At 30.8% G+C, this 18,496-nt stretch overlaps 2 protein-coding genes across 3 annotated transcripts in view; one reads left to right on the plus strand and one right to left on the minus strand.

The window, feature by feature from the left end:
- The window catches only part of LOC111632304 (alpha-tocopherol transfer protein-like), a 12,497-nt gene extending 8,697 nt beyond the window's left edge, over positions 1-3,800 (minus strand). Inside the window, exons 1-2 of the mRNA XM_023376703.1 lie at positions 3,591-3,800; positions 946-1,036 (exon numbers count right to left, since the gene is read on the minus strand). Coding sequence (XP_023232471.1) covers positions 946-1,033 — 88 coding nt within the window. The 5' untranslated portion in view covers positions 1,034-1,036; positions 3,591-3,800. The remainder of the gene's footprint in view (positions 1-945; positions 1,037-3,590) is intronic.
- Positions 3,801-8,031: 4,231 nt separating this feature from the next.
- Positions 8,032-17,189, plus strand: LOC111632322 (alpha-tocopherol transfer protein-like). Of its 2 annotated transcripts, none has more exons than XM_023376723.1 (7): positions 8,032-8,174; positions 9,926-10,042; positions 12,871-13,113; positions 13,430-13,623; positions 14,956-15,069; positions 16,067-16,401; positions 16,465-17,189. In XM_023376723.1, the coding sequence occupies exons 2-7, from the start codon at positions 9,955-9,957 to the stop codon at positions 16,514-16,516; spliced, it is 1,026 nt and encodes a 341-aa protein (XP_023232491.1). In that variant the 5' UTR covers positions 8,032-8,174; positions 9,926-9,954; the 3' UTR covers positions 16,517-17,189. The 2 variants fall into 2 exon arrangements, with proteins under 2 accessions (XP_023232491.1, XP_023232492.1); XM_023376724.1 differs by lacking the exon at positions 8,032-8,174 and adding an exon at positions 9,788-9,848 and having other exon boundaries at positions 16,483-17,189.
- The last annotated feature ends 1,307 nt before the right edge of the window (positions 17,190-18,496 follow it).

The following is an 18,496-nucleotide window of genomic DNA, read 5'->3' on the forward strand; positions in this document are numbered from 1 at the left end:
GAATTATAACAAAACCTGCCAATTCAATATAAATGGAAAAAAAATATTATATGGAATTGAACGAAAATGAAAATTTGCTTGATAATTCAACTACGCTTGTTGGAGAACAATAAAAACACTACACTCAACAAGCCACCAATAAAACTCAACTGCCTAACCTATAACCAAAGTCTCCTTTTAATTTGTTTTTAAAAAAAAGCGCTTGACAAACTTGCCCCGCATGCCGAAGTTGCCCCGATCTCCCCTATAACAGAGCGGGGATACTAAAGGTTAAAGTAAATAAAAGTGTTTGAAGTTTTAATAATTTAATTGCAAATGTTTTTATAGAAATAAATCAGGAATTTATTTACATAACATTTACACTACTAATTCATATGTGTAATATAAAAAACTAACTAATATTATCATAGAAAATATAGTAATATGAACGACCTTTAAGTACACATACATTTAAATCAAAGTGACGTTTAAAAATTTAAATTTATAAATATTGTAATATTACTGGAGAATTTATTTTCAAGTAAATTGAAGTAATCACCATGTTGTAAGTAAGGAAATATTTGCTTTATTGACAGATTTCTATTGCTTAACTAAAATAAATGTAAGAATTTAAAAATAAGTATATAATAGTGTATACAATAATAGCATTTGTTTACCTTGTAACCGTATACAAGGTAAACAAATGCTATCATTTACAAGAATGCAACGTATAAAGACTGTATAATATTGGGTTAATTTAAAGAAAATTAATTTTAAACTAGTAAATTTTAAATATAAAATTTCTTGAACAATTTAGATTGTTAATATTGATATTAGTCCATAAATATGGTATTTCTCAGCATTTTGTTTTATATATATTAAGATTAGACTATAGAAAAAGTTATTTAAAACAAATACGTTTGCATTTATTATAATTTGAAAGAAAAATATGAAGTATTTACTTACTTATAGTTTTTTTAAAAGCTTTAAGGGCCTTCTCATCCCAAGGAAATTCTTCCTTTTCTTCCGGAAATATTGAATCTTTAATATTCATCTGCTAATGATATATTATAAAACTTTTAATTAAATTTAAAATTAAAACATCAGCAGTTACTAAAGATGACTTTAAATGTACTTATCTTTGTTAAAACATTTATAAATCTTTTTTCAAATTACATTTATATAACTAAAAGAATAAATTATTCAGATTTATTACTTATATTCTAAATAAAAACTCTAATTAAAATTTAAAATTAATAATTGAGGCTTAATTTACCGGGCACGAACCTTCAGATTTATATATTTATAGTAAAAAAAATAAAAAATAGAGCAAGTTTTAGTAGATTTCTAGTTATATTAATGATAAAGGAAATACTAATGTAAATGTAAGTTTATCCGATCGATCATAAAAAGCAATAATGTATTATTTATAGCTTGAATAAGCGGTTTAACAGAAAATTTTATTTCTAGAGATTGTTTTACAATAAATGCAGTAAGTAATTAACTAGTACTTACAGCAGTCTGAACAACCCGGGAAGGCACTCCCCTTAGGCGTTGAACTACTTTACTAATCATTCGCAGATGTGAGTCAGTTAGCATTTGGTTGACACTATGCTGACCAGTCACGTGATGCATCTTTACCCCCCAGCCAATAGTCAAAAAACTAGTCCATCGCCTTCCTGGGTTGATCAGACTGTAGCTTTGTAAGTCGGAATTTCTTTCAAGATTATTGTTAGCTGTTTAAACGTTATTAATATAAAAAAAACACTTTATAATGTTTTCAAGTTATTATTCCCAATACACTTTCTTTCTTACAAATATACGAGCGCTAAGACGGCTTTTTTTTTCACTATGAGAAATGCAGGAGTTGTGACATTAGAAAAAATATGGATTAACGATCGCTATGGGAAACATGTTAAAATTTTCTCTAAATTAGCGCAAAATCAGGTCCTCGATCTCACAAATTCAATTGCGACGTGTACAGATAAATGGAAGTAGTATCTTATCCTCATGACATTGAAATCTATCTTGAATAGCAACGTCATCGATGGTTCGAATGTGACGTTTAATGTCGCGAGGCGATCTCAGCGCCACTAACTTCTGAATCGGTAGTGCTGTCGAGGTTAGTCGGGCTGTGGACTTTCTTTAACAAAGGAAGTACAGTCGACCCCCCTATAATTACGGTCCCTATAATTACGATTCCTATAAAACTACGAAAAAATTGTGACGGTATCCGTAAAAGAAAAGGTAAAAAAAACTCCTATAATTACGTAAAACGTCATCGGGCAGCCGAACTACTTTCCCGCCGTCTGTAGCGCCACGCTAAGGAGAGATTTATATCGTCTGGATAGTATTATATAAATTATATATAAATTAGGTACTGTACATATAATTATATATTAATTATATATAAATTAGGTACTGTATATATAATTATATATTAACTTATTGTAACTTTGTTATAATTAAATATATAATTTCCGCCGTCTAGCGTGGCGCCACGCTACGGAGATTTTTACGCTAACTATCGTCTGTCAGTATGTAAATTAGGTACCGTAAGTCTAATACAGTACTGTAATTTTATACATTTCTTGTGAAAGAAACATTTCTTATTCAACGGCTTTCATGTTTTAAATTTTGACATCAAATCTGAGGTCAGAATTGGTTCCACATCCAGCCTTTACTCGTGTTTAAGTGTTTCATTCTGTGCTCTTACTCAGCTTTTTTCGTGTTCAAGTCGAAAGCTTTCTTACTGTTTGTGCAGGCTTATTTAAAAAACAAAAATGCAAACGTTTCATTTCTATGTATGAATGGTACTTACTGTACTGTACATGTTATATACATGTCTAATGCCCTCTTACAAAGAAGTCGAAGCTGTTATTCCTATAAGGTTCTGCTCAGTCGCACCTGCACATCTATTAACGATATATCCTTACAGAACCGCGCGTAATATATATTGTTAAAATTATTTTTGAAAAGTAACGAAATTGAGAGATAAAAACACAATAATATGACCGATGAAAATACAAAGAAAACTTTAAATGAATCAACTACAACAAAGTCTTATAAGATTTCATAACTAAATCACACACTTGACTATTTGCCAAGTGAAAATTTTAATTTTTTTTTCAATACTACTTTGTTTTTATTAAATATTACACTTTAAATTTATTCCATTCATACTAAATACTAATAACGAATAAAATTATGTCCGACCTTACTCGAAATACAACACACGACCCTCCTCTTTCTCTCTTCTTATCCCCTAGACCTTTAGCCATTAAAGTTTATTAGCATCATTTCCGATAATATACAAAAACACCTATTAAATTCCAAAACCTTATGACACAAAGCAAGTGAGATATTAAGATTCAAAGGAGATGAAAAAAATCCTGACCCACCACACACATCCATAAATGCAGGCGAATACTCCGATTTTTTTTTTTTTTTCGTTTTGCATTACTCGACGTTACAATGACCCCTGACCCCAAAAATATAATAATGTAGGGAAACGGTAATTTTATTGATCAATTTCATATTTTTCCCCTGTAGTTTATAGTAGTAAAAAGTAGTAAAAAGTAAAACTAGAAACATTATAGGAATTTACTCACCTTTCTGTTTACGAAGGGTTCTTGTGGAAAATACAAAATTAAAGTTATTCAATCAGTTGTAATATCTAATAGAAGAATGATTGTAATTCTAAGTTATTCTGCAACGTAACTTTTACCTAATGGGCTTTTGTTAATTGCTTAATTGATATATAAGGCCGTCCACATTATACACACCACAAAACTGGTCTGTACAATGAAGGATAAACTTTGTGCAGACGTCACTTTTCTAACCACCTTTACGTAATCAATCTTAGAACAAAGACGGAACGTTCTTGAACCGTTATCATTTATATGATCGAGATAGTTGTAAACTGTTTTTAGTAATTAATATTAAATCGATAATTAAAAAAGTTAAACTACAAATGCAATATTTTAACGTTCATGAATTACATTTAAAAAGAGAATTATGTTATGCTTTATTTAATACATTTTAAATGACAAATATTCAAAAAATTCGAATGACAATGTATTATTACGTTTAAAATATATTACAAAATATTCAAACTTGCAAAATCACCTGAAAATAGATATAAGATTTTGAATTTATGTTTAGTATAAAAGATAAATGTAAACACAAAAAATACTTTACTATGCTTATTAAACTTAATTTATAAGGAAAGGTTGAATTTTATTTAAATACAAATCCTAATAACGAGTAACATTACTAAGTCCGACGCCACTCCAGATATTACACATCCTTTTTATATCTTCTCATACATTCATCGTTCACCATCGAAATTTAATATCATAAATGCCCTTATACACAAAGCTAGCATGCCAAATTTCAGAAAAAGCACAGTAGTTATTAAGCTTTATCTGCCACCCACACAGTAGCATCCACACATACAGAAGAAACCCCTTCCCCTAATTTTTCTTTATTTTTAGACGATTGAGTGCAAAGATGTAAAAGTTTTCGAAGGGGCATTTTTTATCGATCCCCATACTTTTTCTCTGTTATTATATATATAATAGCCGTGAAAGTAACGATTTTAACGTTTTATATATTGAGAGGAGGATAAGAAGTCTGTAAAGATAGGTAATTACAACAAGAAAGATAAACACTTTTTTAACTTATTGTCTTCTTTAACGTTTGTTTTAAAACTTTAATTTAAATTTAAAATTTAAGTTTTAAGACATATTTATTGTTTTCAGTTATAGTTATGTGTAAAGGGACTCGAAGGCCATTCATATCATTAAAATTTTTTTATGTATAAACCTATTATCTAGGTGTACGTGACGGATATATAAAGTAGCAGTGTTATTCTCACGTAAAAATATATACCTTAGTTTTATAAAAAAAAAAAAAAATTATTACTTAAATTAATTAAATTCAAATGCTTTATATTTATTTACTTTACCGTTTCTTGTGTGATAAATCAAAAAGAGAACTGATCTATACTAATATTATAAAGAGGTAATGTTTGTATGTATGTTAGTTTGTATGCAGCAGGTAATCTCCAAAACTACTCATCCGATTTCAAAAATTCTTTCACCAATATTTAGAATGGAACTTCAGGGTGAACATAGGCTATATATTATTCCGTTAAACATGGGGAATGGACAGTTTTTTACGGTAAGCCTTACGGAAAAGGTTACCGTAAAGAACTCTGCTTCTATTTATCCCATTTTAGATGCAGTTTTTTCCGTTTTTGATTGCGTTTTAATAGAGTACGTCAACAGAATGTACACTAAGAAGGGATTTTTCGATATTCCCCCCGCGGGGGAGAGAGCCAGGATTAAGGCTTACTCTGAAAAACTTGGCTTCTATTATACTATTTTAGATGCGAGATTTTGCGTTTTTGATTGCGTTTTAATAGGGTACGTCAACAGAATGTACACTAAGAAGAGATTTTTCGAAAAATTTTCCCCTACTGGGAAAATGTTATATATTTATAATAGATACATTTTGAGCCACAACAAGGCGTGGCGGGGTCTGCTAGTATTTTATAAAAGAAAAAAGACAATTAGATTAAATTTCTTTAACTTACGCCATATAAAAACCACGACATAAGTAGAAAAACCGGTCTTTGTTGATGACAAAAATCAGAATATATATTATATAACAATATAAATTAGAATAAATTATCAGACTTTTTACGTTTCTCTCAGATATAATTTAGTAAATAAGTTAAGATTTAAATGCAATATTTTAACTTATTTAGTTCATTTTGGAATGTCAAGTATCCAAAAATTACAATGACAATGTATTATTTCGTTGTAAATATATTACAAAATATTCAATATGAAATAAAAATAAATATAAGATTAATTTATATTTTGAATTTTTATCTAGTATAAATGAAAAAAATGAAAACTCCAAATAATACTTTACTATATTTATTAAACGTTTTATATTAGTACAGTCGACCCCCTATAACACAGTTGATTATTCCGTTTTATACGAATTCCATGTTGTACGAGTCACTTAGATTTTACAAATACGTGAGCCGTTGACAGCCCGGCACATGTATTTGTAAAATCTAAGTGACTCGTACAACATGAAATTTGTATAAAACGGAATAATCAACAGTGTTATTGGGGGGGTCGACTGTAATTATTATAAAATGAAAAAAATCCTAATATTTATTGTTAATAACGAGTAACAATAAATTTAGTTATTTAAATAATTTTTAATTATATTTACTTAATTTTCGAAAAAAATATTTTAAAAATTTTTAGTCGATTATTTTTCAGTTTAACTTAACAAATATTGTAATGGAACAAAGAAGAATGATACTACTGGATGTCTGTCCGTTTAATTCGATTTTAACGAAGAAAGATAGATCATAAATCATATTTTCTACATCAGTTTGTAATGTGTAATGTTAAGATTCTGATGGGATAAGAGAACTCACGGATGTAATCTGCCAAAAAATTCAGCTTTTTGGGGAGGCTTTTTACCAAGCTAACATTTANCCCCGCGGGGGAGAGAGACAGGATTAAGGCTTACTCTGAAAAACTTGGCTTCTATTATACTATTTTAGATGCGAGATTTTGCGTTTTTGATTGCGTTTTAATAGGGTACGTCAACAGAATGTACACTAAGAAGAGATTTTTCGAAAAATTTTCCCCTACTGGGAAAATGTTATATATTTATAATAGATACATTTTGAGCCACAACAAGGCGTGGCGGGGTCTGCTAGTATTTTATAAAAGAAAAAAGACAATTAGATTAAATTTCTTTAACTTACGCCATATAAAAACCACGACATAAGTAGAAAAACCGGTCTTTGTTGATGACAAAAATCAGAATATATATTATATAACAATATAAATTAGAATAAATTATCAGACTTTTTACGTTTCTCTCAGATATAATTTAGTAAATAAGTTAAGATTTAAATGCAATATTTTAACTTATTTAGTTCATTTTGGAATGTCAAGTATCCAAAAATTACAATGACAATGTATTATTTCGTTGTAAATATATTACAAAATATTCAATATGAAATAAAAATAAATATAAGATTAATTTATATTTTGAATTTTTATCTAGTATAAATGAAAAAAATGAAAACTCCAAATAATACTTTACTATATTTATTAAACGTTTTATATTAGTACAGTCGACCCCCTATAACACAGTTGATTATTCCGTTTTATACGAATTCCATGTTGTACGAGTCACTTAGATTTTACAAATACGTGAGCCGTTGACAGCCCGGCACATGTATTTGTAAAATCTAAGTGACTCGTACAACATGAAATTTGTATAAAACGGAATAATCAACAGTGTTATTGGGGGGGTCGACTGTAATTATTATAAAATGAAAAAAATCCTAATATTTATTGTTAATAACGAGTAACAATAAATTTAGTTATTTAAATAATTTTTAATTATATTTACTTAATTTTCGAAAAAAATATTTTAAAAATTTTTAGTCGATTAATTTTCAGTTTAACTTAACAAATATTGTAATGGAACAAAGAAGAATGATACTACTGGATGTCTGTCCGTTTAATTCGATTTTAACGAAGAAAGATAGATCATAAATCATATTTTCTACATCAGTTTGTAATGTGTAATGTTAAGATTCTGATGGGATAAGAGAACTCACGGATGTAATCTGCCAAAAAATTCAGCTTTTTGGGGAGGCTTTTTACCAAGCTAACATTTATTTACTTGAAAAATCTTCGTATAATCCATAAAATAGTTCATAAAGTATTTGACATCGCGATCTTATATGGATATAATTAGTAATTACTCACCTTGAAAGGTTATACAGTTTTACCTTTAAGTGCTAGATGTTTTGTAATATCTTTTACAAAATATTTGTTTTAATTACTAATAACAAACGATCAAATGTCAGAGATAATTCCATTCGTATCCAATGTCACGTAATCACAATTATATTATTTACTTGTTACTTTTGTAATAGAAGATAAGGCCGTCATATGATGTGTTCTAACAAATCACATGACTATTGTATGATTAAGGTTCTAAGGTCCGGAAAATAGTAGCGATTTTAATTCTATAATAAGAAATTTTTCCTTCTCCAATCGAGGAAAATCAGAAGACACAACTCTCGGATCAAGTAACACAATAAGTACATTACTTATTTCATTTTCCCCTATACCTGCCAGGTAAGAGCACACTTCCTGCTAGAATATGTAAAAAATATGATTTATGATCTATTTTTCTTCGTTAAAATCGAATTAAACGGACAGACATCCAGTAGTATCATTCTTCTTTGTTCCATCACAATATTTGTTAAGTTAAACTGAAAAATAATCGACTAAAAATTTTTAAAATATTTTTTCGAAAATTAAGTAAATATGATTAAAAATTATTTAAATAATTAACTAATTAATAAGTAAATATAATTAACGATCTGAAAATCTTAGTTTTAATATTGCAGTTAAAAGAATATATATATAATCTATATAAAAACTTGAGTAATTATTATGTAAAGGTTTCCTTACCTGTTATGCATATAAACTAATTTATAGAGAAAATAATGAACTTGATAGAGAAAGATAACTTCATTACTTGAGATGTAATTAAGGTATTTTTCTATTGTTCGTAACAAGAAAACCGTTAAATTATTGCATTAGGCAGTGCATTTACTTTAAAGCGTATATTTTGCTTTATTTGGCAGCAATTTGAAGAAATTATAGACCACTATCGTTCGTTTTTCTGTCTTTTTAACTGTCCTTTTTCAATCTAGAGAACGGTTTTAGATAAACGAATGCAGAGAATTGGTGTGGAAAGCTTAGAGAAAGTTCATGTTAACTATATAGGAACATTAAGTTTAGATTTCAATTCATATATTTTCTCCAGAACGGAGTTAATAACATTGATGACGGGCATGATTGTGTTGTCAATCAAATATGACGGCTCATTATGGAGGGAAAACAGAAATTTTTTCATAGACAGTGATACGAAATGTTGAAAGTATAAGTAGAATGATAGTGTCCTCTATATTGTGAAAATTTTCCTATTTTAAACAAGTTTTTTTTTCCCCGAAGTATTTTCCTCAATAATCATTAGCAAGTTCTTGCTTATTTAAATCGCTGAATTTCAGTAGAAGTGCTGTATGGAACACTTAATGAACTTTACAATGCTATCAGACCCTTCGATCATGAGGAAGATCGATAGTCTTACAGAAAACACTAAAATTTATCTTTAAATTTATCCTTGTTTCGATAGAAAATATGAATAAACTAATGTACTGCAGATCTTTTACGGAAATGCTTGATACTGGTTATGCTAATCGGGAACGAAGGTCCTTCAAGGAAGGAATTTGTCCTTCAAGGACACAACAAATTTAATTCCGAATTCTATAAGATCACGTCGAGTTTTAATGTTAGAGAATACACAAGTTATATGAAATACAAATAAAATTTTGGTGTTATTGAATCTGTATAAAACAATCCTTCTTTTAATTTATTAAGAAATTTCTGCTGTTTTTTAAAAATTATTTTACACCAAATTTGTTAACTCTCATTTAATTTATACGAATGCCATTGAAAATAAGTAGTACTGTATATTGCATTAAATCTTTCCTTAGAAGTATCAGTTTATATATATTTGTAAATAACAACCAAATAAATTATTTAGCGTAGATAACAAAATGTAAACGAAAAATAACTATGACATCAAATCAAAAAACTCATTCCATTGGATGTTTTATTTATAAAAAGAAATTCAAGTTATTAAAATTCTGATTTCAAAACGAGTTTGTGAATATAAAGTAAGTACAAGTATTTAATTTACATTATTTTTAATCAAGAATTATGAACATTGTGTATCGTCAAGTAAGTTTATTTTATATTTGACAAACAGAATTAAACGGTAACCTTATTAAAAAAATTTTTTTTTCTCATTAATTTAGAGTTAAATTGTTAGCATTAAGTGAGTAAAATGGAGATAAAAAATTCTATATTTGAAGAAGAGAAAGAAGAATTTCTTTGGGATAAAAATGCCTTGAAAGAATTCAAAAAACTTATCGGTAAGTGAATCTTTTCAATGTCATTAGAAATAATATAAATGCAATAATATTTAAATAATCTTATTTATTTTACATTATATATTTAAGTAGGCATTGTAGGTGTAAATGATGCATAAAGAATGAACTAATGGTTTAGTTTTTAATAGGTATTAAGTTTATAAATATGCAAAACAAACGATCGTTATGTAGACTGATTGATTTTGTTTTTGAAATAACAAATATCGACTAAATAGAGAACATTATAAATATAATTCCTCCTGGATATTAATGTGCGTGAATAACTATATTAAAATATAAAAACTGAGGTGTACGTGTATTTTATTTTCTTGCGTGTATGTTTATTGCTGTGTTACTCGACATATTAATGAAGCATTCGAAGGATAAAAGGAAAATAAAACTAACTGTGCGATTTTTATATTATTCGTGTTGTCTTTTCATATTATTTATACATATTAATTAGAATATTAATAATTAAATAAATAATTTTAATATTTTTGTGAGAGTCTATCGGGAACGTTCATTTAACAAGCAATAACGACTGATGGTGGGTGTATGTGAATCGTAACATTTAAACGACTACACGGTGTTAAGAATCGAATGATAAAAAAGAAACAAATCTTCAGCCCAGTCTGTTAAATTTCCTTGGTAAGATTTGATTTGACCAGCTGCTGAGATATCTAGAAAGTGATCTCAGCTGTGACATGAACGAAATTCTTACCGCTTGGGGGAAGAAATTTGGGTATATAAGCCTCTGGTGACTTCACCCTGAGATGCAAACCTCCGTCCGTCAACCCTCTCATCTCCTGTCTCTATTGAGAGGCCTCCCTCCTCGAAGATATATCAGAAGATATCGTCAAGTAGAGATATTAAGAACCGATTTATGTAAACTCTCTCTCGGTCCATTAGAAGTATGTAAATAGTTAGCCAACTAAATATATTTAATCCCTTTTTTTGTATTTTATCCTTACTTTATTTTGATTCATTAACCTTTTGTTATTTAAGAACCTGTCTGGACCATATCGATTTACACACGTTGTAACCGTTTGCCACTCGTTGTAACCCTCCACATAGAATTTCAATGAAAGAATCGCGTAAATTTATCTTAACGGGTGTCAGACCTGACAGAAGAGGAAAATTACATGATAATCTCACCTCCAACCGTTCATACAGAAAATTAGTCATCCAGTCACAATGTGAGAGGACCTAACCGTCTTGACGTCGTGCATATGTGATAAGAGTAATAACCTCATCACCTAATAACTGTAGGAAAAATTATTTAATTCAAAGAATTGTATTTTATGTGTTAAACAATATATAAAAATATTTGGTATATTTTGATAACTGAATTATATTTAATGTTATTCTAAAAGCGAACACAACATAAATTTTGAGTGTTTCAAGATAGTTTTCAACGTGTAATGTTAAGCTCTTTGATGGAGGTGATCTACCAGAAAAAAGATCACTTGTAAGGAGTATTTTATACGGAAGCAAACCTATATTTATTTGAAAAACTCCTACAGATGATCTGGGACTAACTAACGGGTTCTATTCACTGAATCACTGGTGAACACATAACGTTGCGAACCAACGTGTTATGGTATATTCAGCATACATAAATAATCTTTATCTTGGCTTGGCATAGAAAAAGCTAATCTAAAGACCTCCTATCGTTCAATTCTGGCAGAATGGATGCTAGAAGTTAAGTGTGCTTGGAATAAATGCTATCTGTTCTAGCACAATGTTAGAAACTAAGGTCTGAGTTACCCAATTTCTCTAAGCCAATTCTATGTTCTCTCATTACAAGTTTTAAGCTGATAGAATAAATTGGAAATGGAAAATCACTTTTCCGGATCGCTCGCATTACCCATGATGAATTAAAATCTTCCTGACAGGTTTTAAACTTGATTCTCTAATAATGCTTGTATTATTCCTTTTCTGTATCAAAGCAACATTAAATATTTTATGTATAAACTCTAAATCTGATTAATTTAAGTGAAAAATTTTCTTTCCAAAATTTTAAAAATAATTACTATCTTTGAAATAAATTAAATATAGTAGGCGAAGAGTAGCGTGATAAATACTTAATACCCAATTATTGTTAGTAGTAGTATAATTTAAAACCGAATAATCTTAATTATAAATACAGCTAAAGTATTTTTTGTACCAGTATATGTAGTTAAACTATCATACGTTATGCTACGTTAAAGCTCGGGTGTTATTTCAGACAGAGTTGACAGGAAGAGTTGACATGAACCACTTAGTTACATCGTCTTAAGTATCTAATTTGTTTATAATAGCAATAAAAATAACATATTAATTTTATATCTATATATTAATATAAATATATGACTACATAAATTGGCATCCTATAATCTTTAACATATAACGAGCAAGGTCTATACGATCGACATTTTTCGAACATTACCTTCTTTTTGCAATGTACAAAAATGGAAGTAAGTGATGCCAAAGATCTAAAACTATTCTTTTCACCCAGTTATTGATGAGCAATAAGTAGATAAATCAGTTTCTCTATAAGTTTTTTTTTTCCAAGAACAATACTGAGATCAAGAATCTCCACTGTTTTATTTCTCCACTGAAATAAAAGTGGAGAAGTATGCAAGAACTATAAACAGTATATAACTGTATTAATGAATTTCATTGTGATAAGGATAATTAATGATTTATTATTTGTTTATGTTAATCTTTAAATTACATAATGGATTATAATAAGACTAATTTAAGACATGTGTCATAACAAGTAAAATTATATGAGATATTTATTTATAATTATAAAAATGTAGTTAAAAAATATTTTTGATTGAAATTAGGTGACGTAGGGATCAAATGTCGTATGGATGACATTTTTCTTCTGGGATTTCTTCGTGCTAGAAAATTTGATTTGCAAAGTTCTCTCCAATTGCTTACAAAATATTACAACACCAGAGCAAACTATCCTCAATACTTTAAAAATCTTCTTCCTTCCAAGTTGCAGAACGTTTTGGACATGAATATTTTACAATTCTTGCCAAAACCTGATCAAAACGGAAGATATATTTACATTTTTCGATTTGGTATGTACGATTATTATTTTATTTATTTTATTTTATAGTTATGCAGCAAAAAATCTTTATATAAACTAAATTATCATTAAGGAGTAAGATGAATGTAGGATGGTTAAAGCACACATTTTGTAGTCTTTAACTACGACGAACCAGAATTTGGTTCTGGGTATCTTAAAACTTTTTATGATTACTAAAGTTTTCCCATAATTAATTTGTTCAATAAATTTTACACATTATTTTTGGAATAAGAAGTGAAAGAAAAAATTTCTATAATTTAAAATAATTAAATTATGTAACCCTTGTATTCTTACTTTTATCTTAACAGGAAATTGGGATCCTTCTATTGCAAGTGCGACTGATTTATGGCGTGTTGTACCAATTGTTTTCGACTTACAAATGAATTTTCATCGAACTCAAAAAAAGAAAATCGTTTTTATAATAGACGGTGCGGGATTAACTTTGTCACATTTCCAATATCTCTCACCGAGTGTCGTCAATGGAATAGCCACGCTTGTTGCTGTGAGTAGATTTTGAAAATGATGTGTCCTTCTAATGTAATGACATTAGAAGGACACATTATTGAAACTCATTTTCTTCATTTTATTATGAATTACAAAATGGCACACTCAGTCGGGCAGTTAATGCACCACTGACCAATGTCAGAAATGGATTTACAACTTATTAATGTGCGACATTTTTGCTGAAACTGCTTTTCAATGAAGGAAGGTACAGTACTGTAAAACTAATAATAGTATCTGTTACGTCTTCTTTAAGATCAATTAAATTTTTTGCAGCAGGGTATTGATATAAATATTAAGGAGCGTAGGTTGTTTACATATGCATTTAATCAGTCTGAAGAGGATACATTGCATTACACTCAATTATACTGAAGTTATTTTTGTGTATATATTGTCTACTTAGACTTTGTTTATTAATATGACTTATTATAATGATGTAGTTTCTAATCAGCAATCAATAAAGAGAGGAGATCTTAGTCAAAGGATGATTCAGGTGAAAACAAACTTTTGATTAAGATCTCCTCTCTTTGCTAAGCAAAAACTACACCAATATGAAAAATCCTATTAATAAACAATTGTTTAAGTAGACTATGAAAATCAATACTCAATGATTCACGTGTATATACTAGGTATTTTCTAGGAACAGCTTTTCAGCTTAAGTTTTTCTGTTTCGGCTTGACAAGAAAACACAAATGTGACAATATGCTTTTATCATTCTGATTAAAGCAGTTTAAAATCTCTGGGAACACACGCTTGTTCATCGTCATAATCGACAAAAGCTTCAGGAAACGTTTATAACACTCACAGACATCGGATTTGACAAGTTGTACAGTACACATAGTCGGATCCGAAATGTGGAATAATAACAATTAAAATAGAAATAATAAGCATATCACGAAACAATATGAAAGAATTGATTATTGGTTAATTAGTTACAATAAAAATAAATATATAGTTAATTACCTAAATATTGTTTTAATATTCATATTTTAATTTACACTTGTTGATAGTAGATTCCTACATAACTAAATTTTATGGCCGTTCATAGTTTTATCGAATATAGGAAGAATAAATAAAGTATATAACCTAATTAACAATCGAAAGTGAGGAATGAGAAAACAAGATAACAATCTGAAAATATAAATGATTTAAGGATATTATGGATATTTTTTAATAGTTCCTTTGCTTAAAATTATATGTGCTAATAATTTTTATATAGGCCTACACGAAAATGCAATTTAGAATATTTAATAATTTAAAAAATTTATCTTAACGATTAATAACTATTTTAATCGATATCATTTTTCAAATTATTTAATTCTTTGTTTAACAGAAAGATACCCATCCAATTCGGTACAAGACAGGGCATTACGTTAATTTAAATATCATATTTAAAGCCTTTACAAGTATTATACTTCCGCTTGTATCAGATGACTTTAAGAAAAGGGTAAGTATATTTCTGAATTTAATAATTTGTGTACAGTCGACCCCCCTATAACGTACGTTCCTATAACGACAATTCCTATAACATAGCGAAAAAATTGTAGCAACTTTCGTATAACGTACCTCCTACAACGTCGTTTCGCGACAAGATTGATAGAGTCTGGACCAATAGTGGATGAGCAGCCGAACTACTTTCCTCCGACCCTGCGCCACGCTACGGAGCGGCTAAATTGAGTTTGCTATCGTCTGTTTAGTATTATATATAAATTATATATAAATTAGGTACTGTACATATAATTATATATTAATTATATATAAATTAGGTACTGTATATATAATTATATATTAACTTAATTTATTGTAACTTTATTATAATTATATATATGCTTTCTGCCGCCTGGCAACACGCTACGGAGATTTTAGGCTAGTAAGTTGAGTTTATTATCGTCTGCACAGTATGTAAATTAGGTACCGTAAGTCTAATACAGCACTAATTTTATACATTTCTTGTGAAAGAAACACTTCTTATTCAACGTCCATAAAAATTATTTATATTAATGATGTCTCCAAAGGTCAAGTTATTTTTCCGCCAAAAATTCGTTATCAGAAATTGCGGCCGTCGTTTCGCGTGCTGTTCCGCGATGAAAACCAGCTTTAAGCAACGGCGTAGTCGAACGGTGTAAGTAATCCTACAATTTTTTGTTTATAGCATAGTTTATACAGATTATTCCCAAAAAATTATACGTATTTTGGAAATGTTGAGTGGAATTAGTCTAGAATCGGTTAATTTTATAGTAGAAAACCTTTCGTACAGCCTTAGTCCGTAAAGTTCCCACCTGTCGGGCTGCGATTGGCTCACGTATTTAATCATTCCTACAACGTAATTTTCGGTTAGCGTGGAACGTATCTAAGCGTTATAGGGGGGTCTACTGTAATTTATTTTTTTTTATGCTTAAATCTAAAGAATGTAGTAATTTTTATAAATATAAGTTATATTACAGTTGTATTTTCATTCGGATATGAAAACGTTACACGAATTTATCAGTCCAGATTGTTTGCCATTAGAATATGGAGGCAAATTGCCAAGTTTTGATCCCACCGAATCCAATAATATGTTGAAAGCTAACGAAGAATTCTTTCGAAGGAACGAAGAGTATGTGAAATTGTACGAAAAAGAAAGAAACAACAATGTAAGCAATGGCGTATCTAAATATATCAACGAAGATATCGAAGATGAAAAAACTAAACAATACATAGAGAGGGCTGAAGAAATATTTCAAAGACATTCTGAAGACCCAGAAGCGTTTTTATCCTGCATGAAAAAAGAGTTTAAATTGTATACTGTTCCATTTTAAAGAAACTTTTATACTATATCAACTTTAATATATATAATCAAAAGTAAAATATTTTTTTTCAGGGTACGTATTCAACTAATTTCCACATTAGGCTAATCCTTCTATGAATAATTTTTTACTTTAAACTCATAGATAAAATGTATGTTTGTAGTTACATTTTCAACTGTAAAGAGAAAATGAAGTGTAATTTAAAATTTATTAAACAGATAATACGGCAGTTTATTTTTTATTAAAATCAAACAAACACATGAAATTTTATCTCAATGTCCAGCCTATTCTCAAAGGAACACCTGTCGGGAATAAAAATCGTCTAGCGCGCGGTTTTCCCGCCTTTTTCGTGAACGACCGTTATCGCCATGGAAACGGCGATCAGAACATTTTGAAAACTCGACCGCTGATTGGTTAAGAAACATCGGACGATCGGCGGACGTCTTATACAGCTGGTAGATGCTGATTGGTGGAGTTCAATGTAGCTTCAATCCTATAAAAGCAGTGAAGTTCTGGCGGGAAGTTTAGTTCGCTTTGGACTCGTAGAATGAACTCACGTTGACCTTAGTTGCCGGAGCTGTCTTAGAAGATCGTCTCATCTTGTTGTGTTGTTGTAGACTTTGAATTTGTGCGTCGCAAGGTGCTTTTCCGACGGACCTGTAGCAGTGGATGATTACTTTGAACTTTGTTAATATCTAATGTTTGTAATTCTTATATGTGAACTTTAATTGTAACTGTACATACGTTTTTGTTTTAATATATATACAAGTTTTAAATACAACTGACTCTGAAGAAGTATTTTAATTTGACTGGCGCAGACTCGACAGGATTACACAGGATTACGACAGGATTACGTACTTCGAATTACCAAGGATCGGAAAGGCTGATCTGCGACGAAAGGAACCGAACAACACCGGCAATCATTGACCCAGGTAAAACTTTATTTTATTCGCTACCGCAGAGATGCCCAAACGCGTGAAAGCGCGAGGGTTAGAAACAGGGAAGTGGGAAAATGATGGGCCGATCAAGGGACGAAAGGCAGGAGTGCCGGGAGGCGAATCTCGGGAGGACATTGAAGCGCTTAGACTACGGGTTAAGCTCGCGGAAATTGAGTCTGAGGCCAAAAGGAGGCTCGCAGAATCCAAGGCCAGGTTGGCGGAAGTAGAATCTAAGGCCAAGGCTAGGTTGGCAGAAATCGATTTGGAGCGGAAAAAATTAATGGAGACTCGAGAAGCAGAGGGCGATCTCGGTAGAGCAGTTCGTGGCGATTACACTCGTAAGGTAAAGGCGGGCGTGCCAGAAGGCGAATCACAGGACAAAATCGAAGACCTTAAGTTACGGCTTGAACGCTCAAAACGCCTATTAGAGCAAGATAGATGGCTTTTTGAGGCGCGTAGCTTGGCGGGTCAGGTAGTCAAGAAGGAATTAGCCGACTCAGGTTCCCAGGGATGGGGCAAGCCTGCGGAAGTAGCTAAGGTCACAGAGAAGTTTGGGGAGGTGTCAGGTAGTAGGTTGGCCGGTAACAGCGAGGAGGTTAGAGAGCGACGGGATTCTCAGAGTGGAATGACGAGGAAATCCATTCCCTCGACACAGAGTTCGGTCGAACGGACCCCCAAGGCTAGTTGTAGTGCCTGTGGCAGGGCTGGGCATTGGAGGAGAGCTTGTCCTAAGCGGAAGGCATCCAATGAGTCCAAACGGGCACGGCTAGTAACTACGAACAAGACATCCCAAAAAGACGAACTTCCGGTAGCGAGGGTAACGGCGTGTGACCAATCAAAGGTCAAGGAGGCGCCGAAAAGAATCAAGCCGGTAGGCGACAGAAAACGTCTTTCGGTTAGAGTCGATTCTGGGGATGAGATTTCGGTCGTAAGGGAATCATTGGTGGCGGAAACGAAGGAGGAAGTCCAACGAGCTGGATCCTTCGATCAACAGATTGGTGGCGGAAACGAAGGGGGAAGGCCAACGAGTTGTGTCCTTCGGTCACCGGATCGGTGGCGGAAACGAAGGGACAAGGCTGACGAGTTGGATCCTTCGGTCACCGGATTGGCGACGGAAACGGAGGGTGAAACCCAACGGGGCAGATCCTTC

Source organism: Centruroides sculpturatus, unplaced genomic scaffold, assembly GCF_000671375.1.
Source record: "Centruroides sculpturatus isolate CEXI.00-Female unplaced genomic scaffold, Cexi_2.0 scaffold435, whole genome shotgun sequence".
NCBI lineage: Eukaryota > Metazoa > Arthropoda > Arachnida > Scorpiones > Buthidae > Centruroides > Centruroides sculpturatus.

Excerpts from the sequence above, each read along its gene's own strand:
- LOC111632322 (XM_023376723.1), top strand. The coding sequence starts at position 9,955 with ATGGAGATAAAAAATTCTATATTTGAAGAAGAGAAAGAAGAATTTCTT. Across the intron at positions 13,624-14,955 it reads GAATAGCCACGCTTGTTGCT|AAAGATACCCATCCAATTCG; the intron begins GTGAGTAGATTT and ends TTTGTTTAACAG. Across the intron at positions 15,070-16,066 it reads CAGATGACTTTAAGAAAAGG|TTGTATTTTCATTCGGATAT; the intron begins GTAAGTATATTT and ends GTTATATTACAG.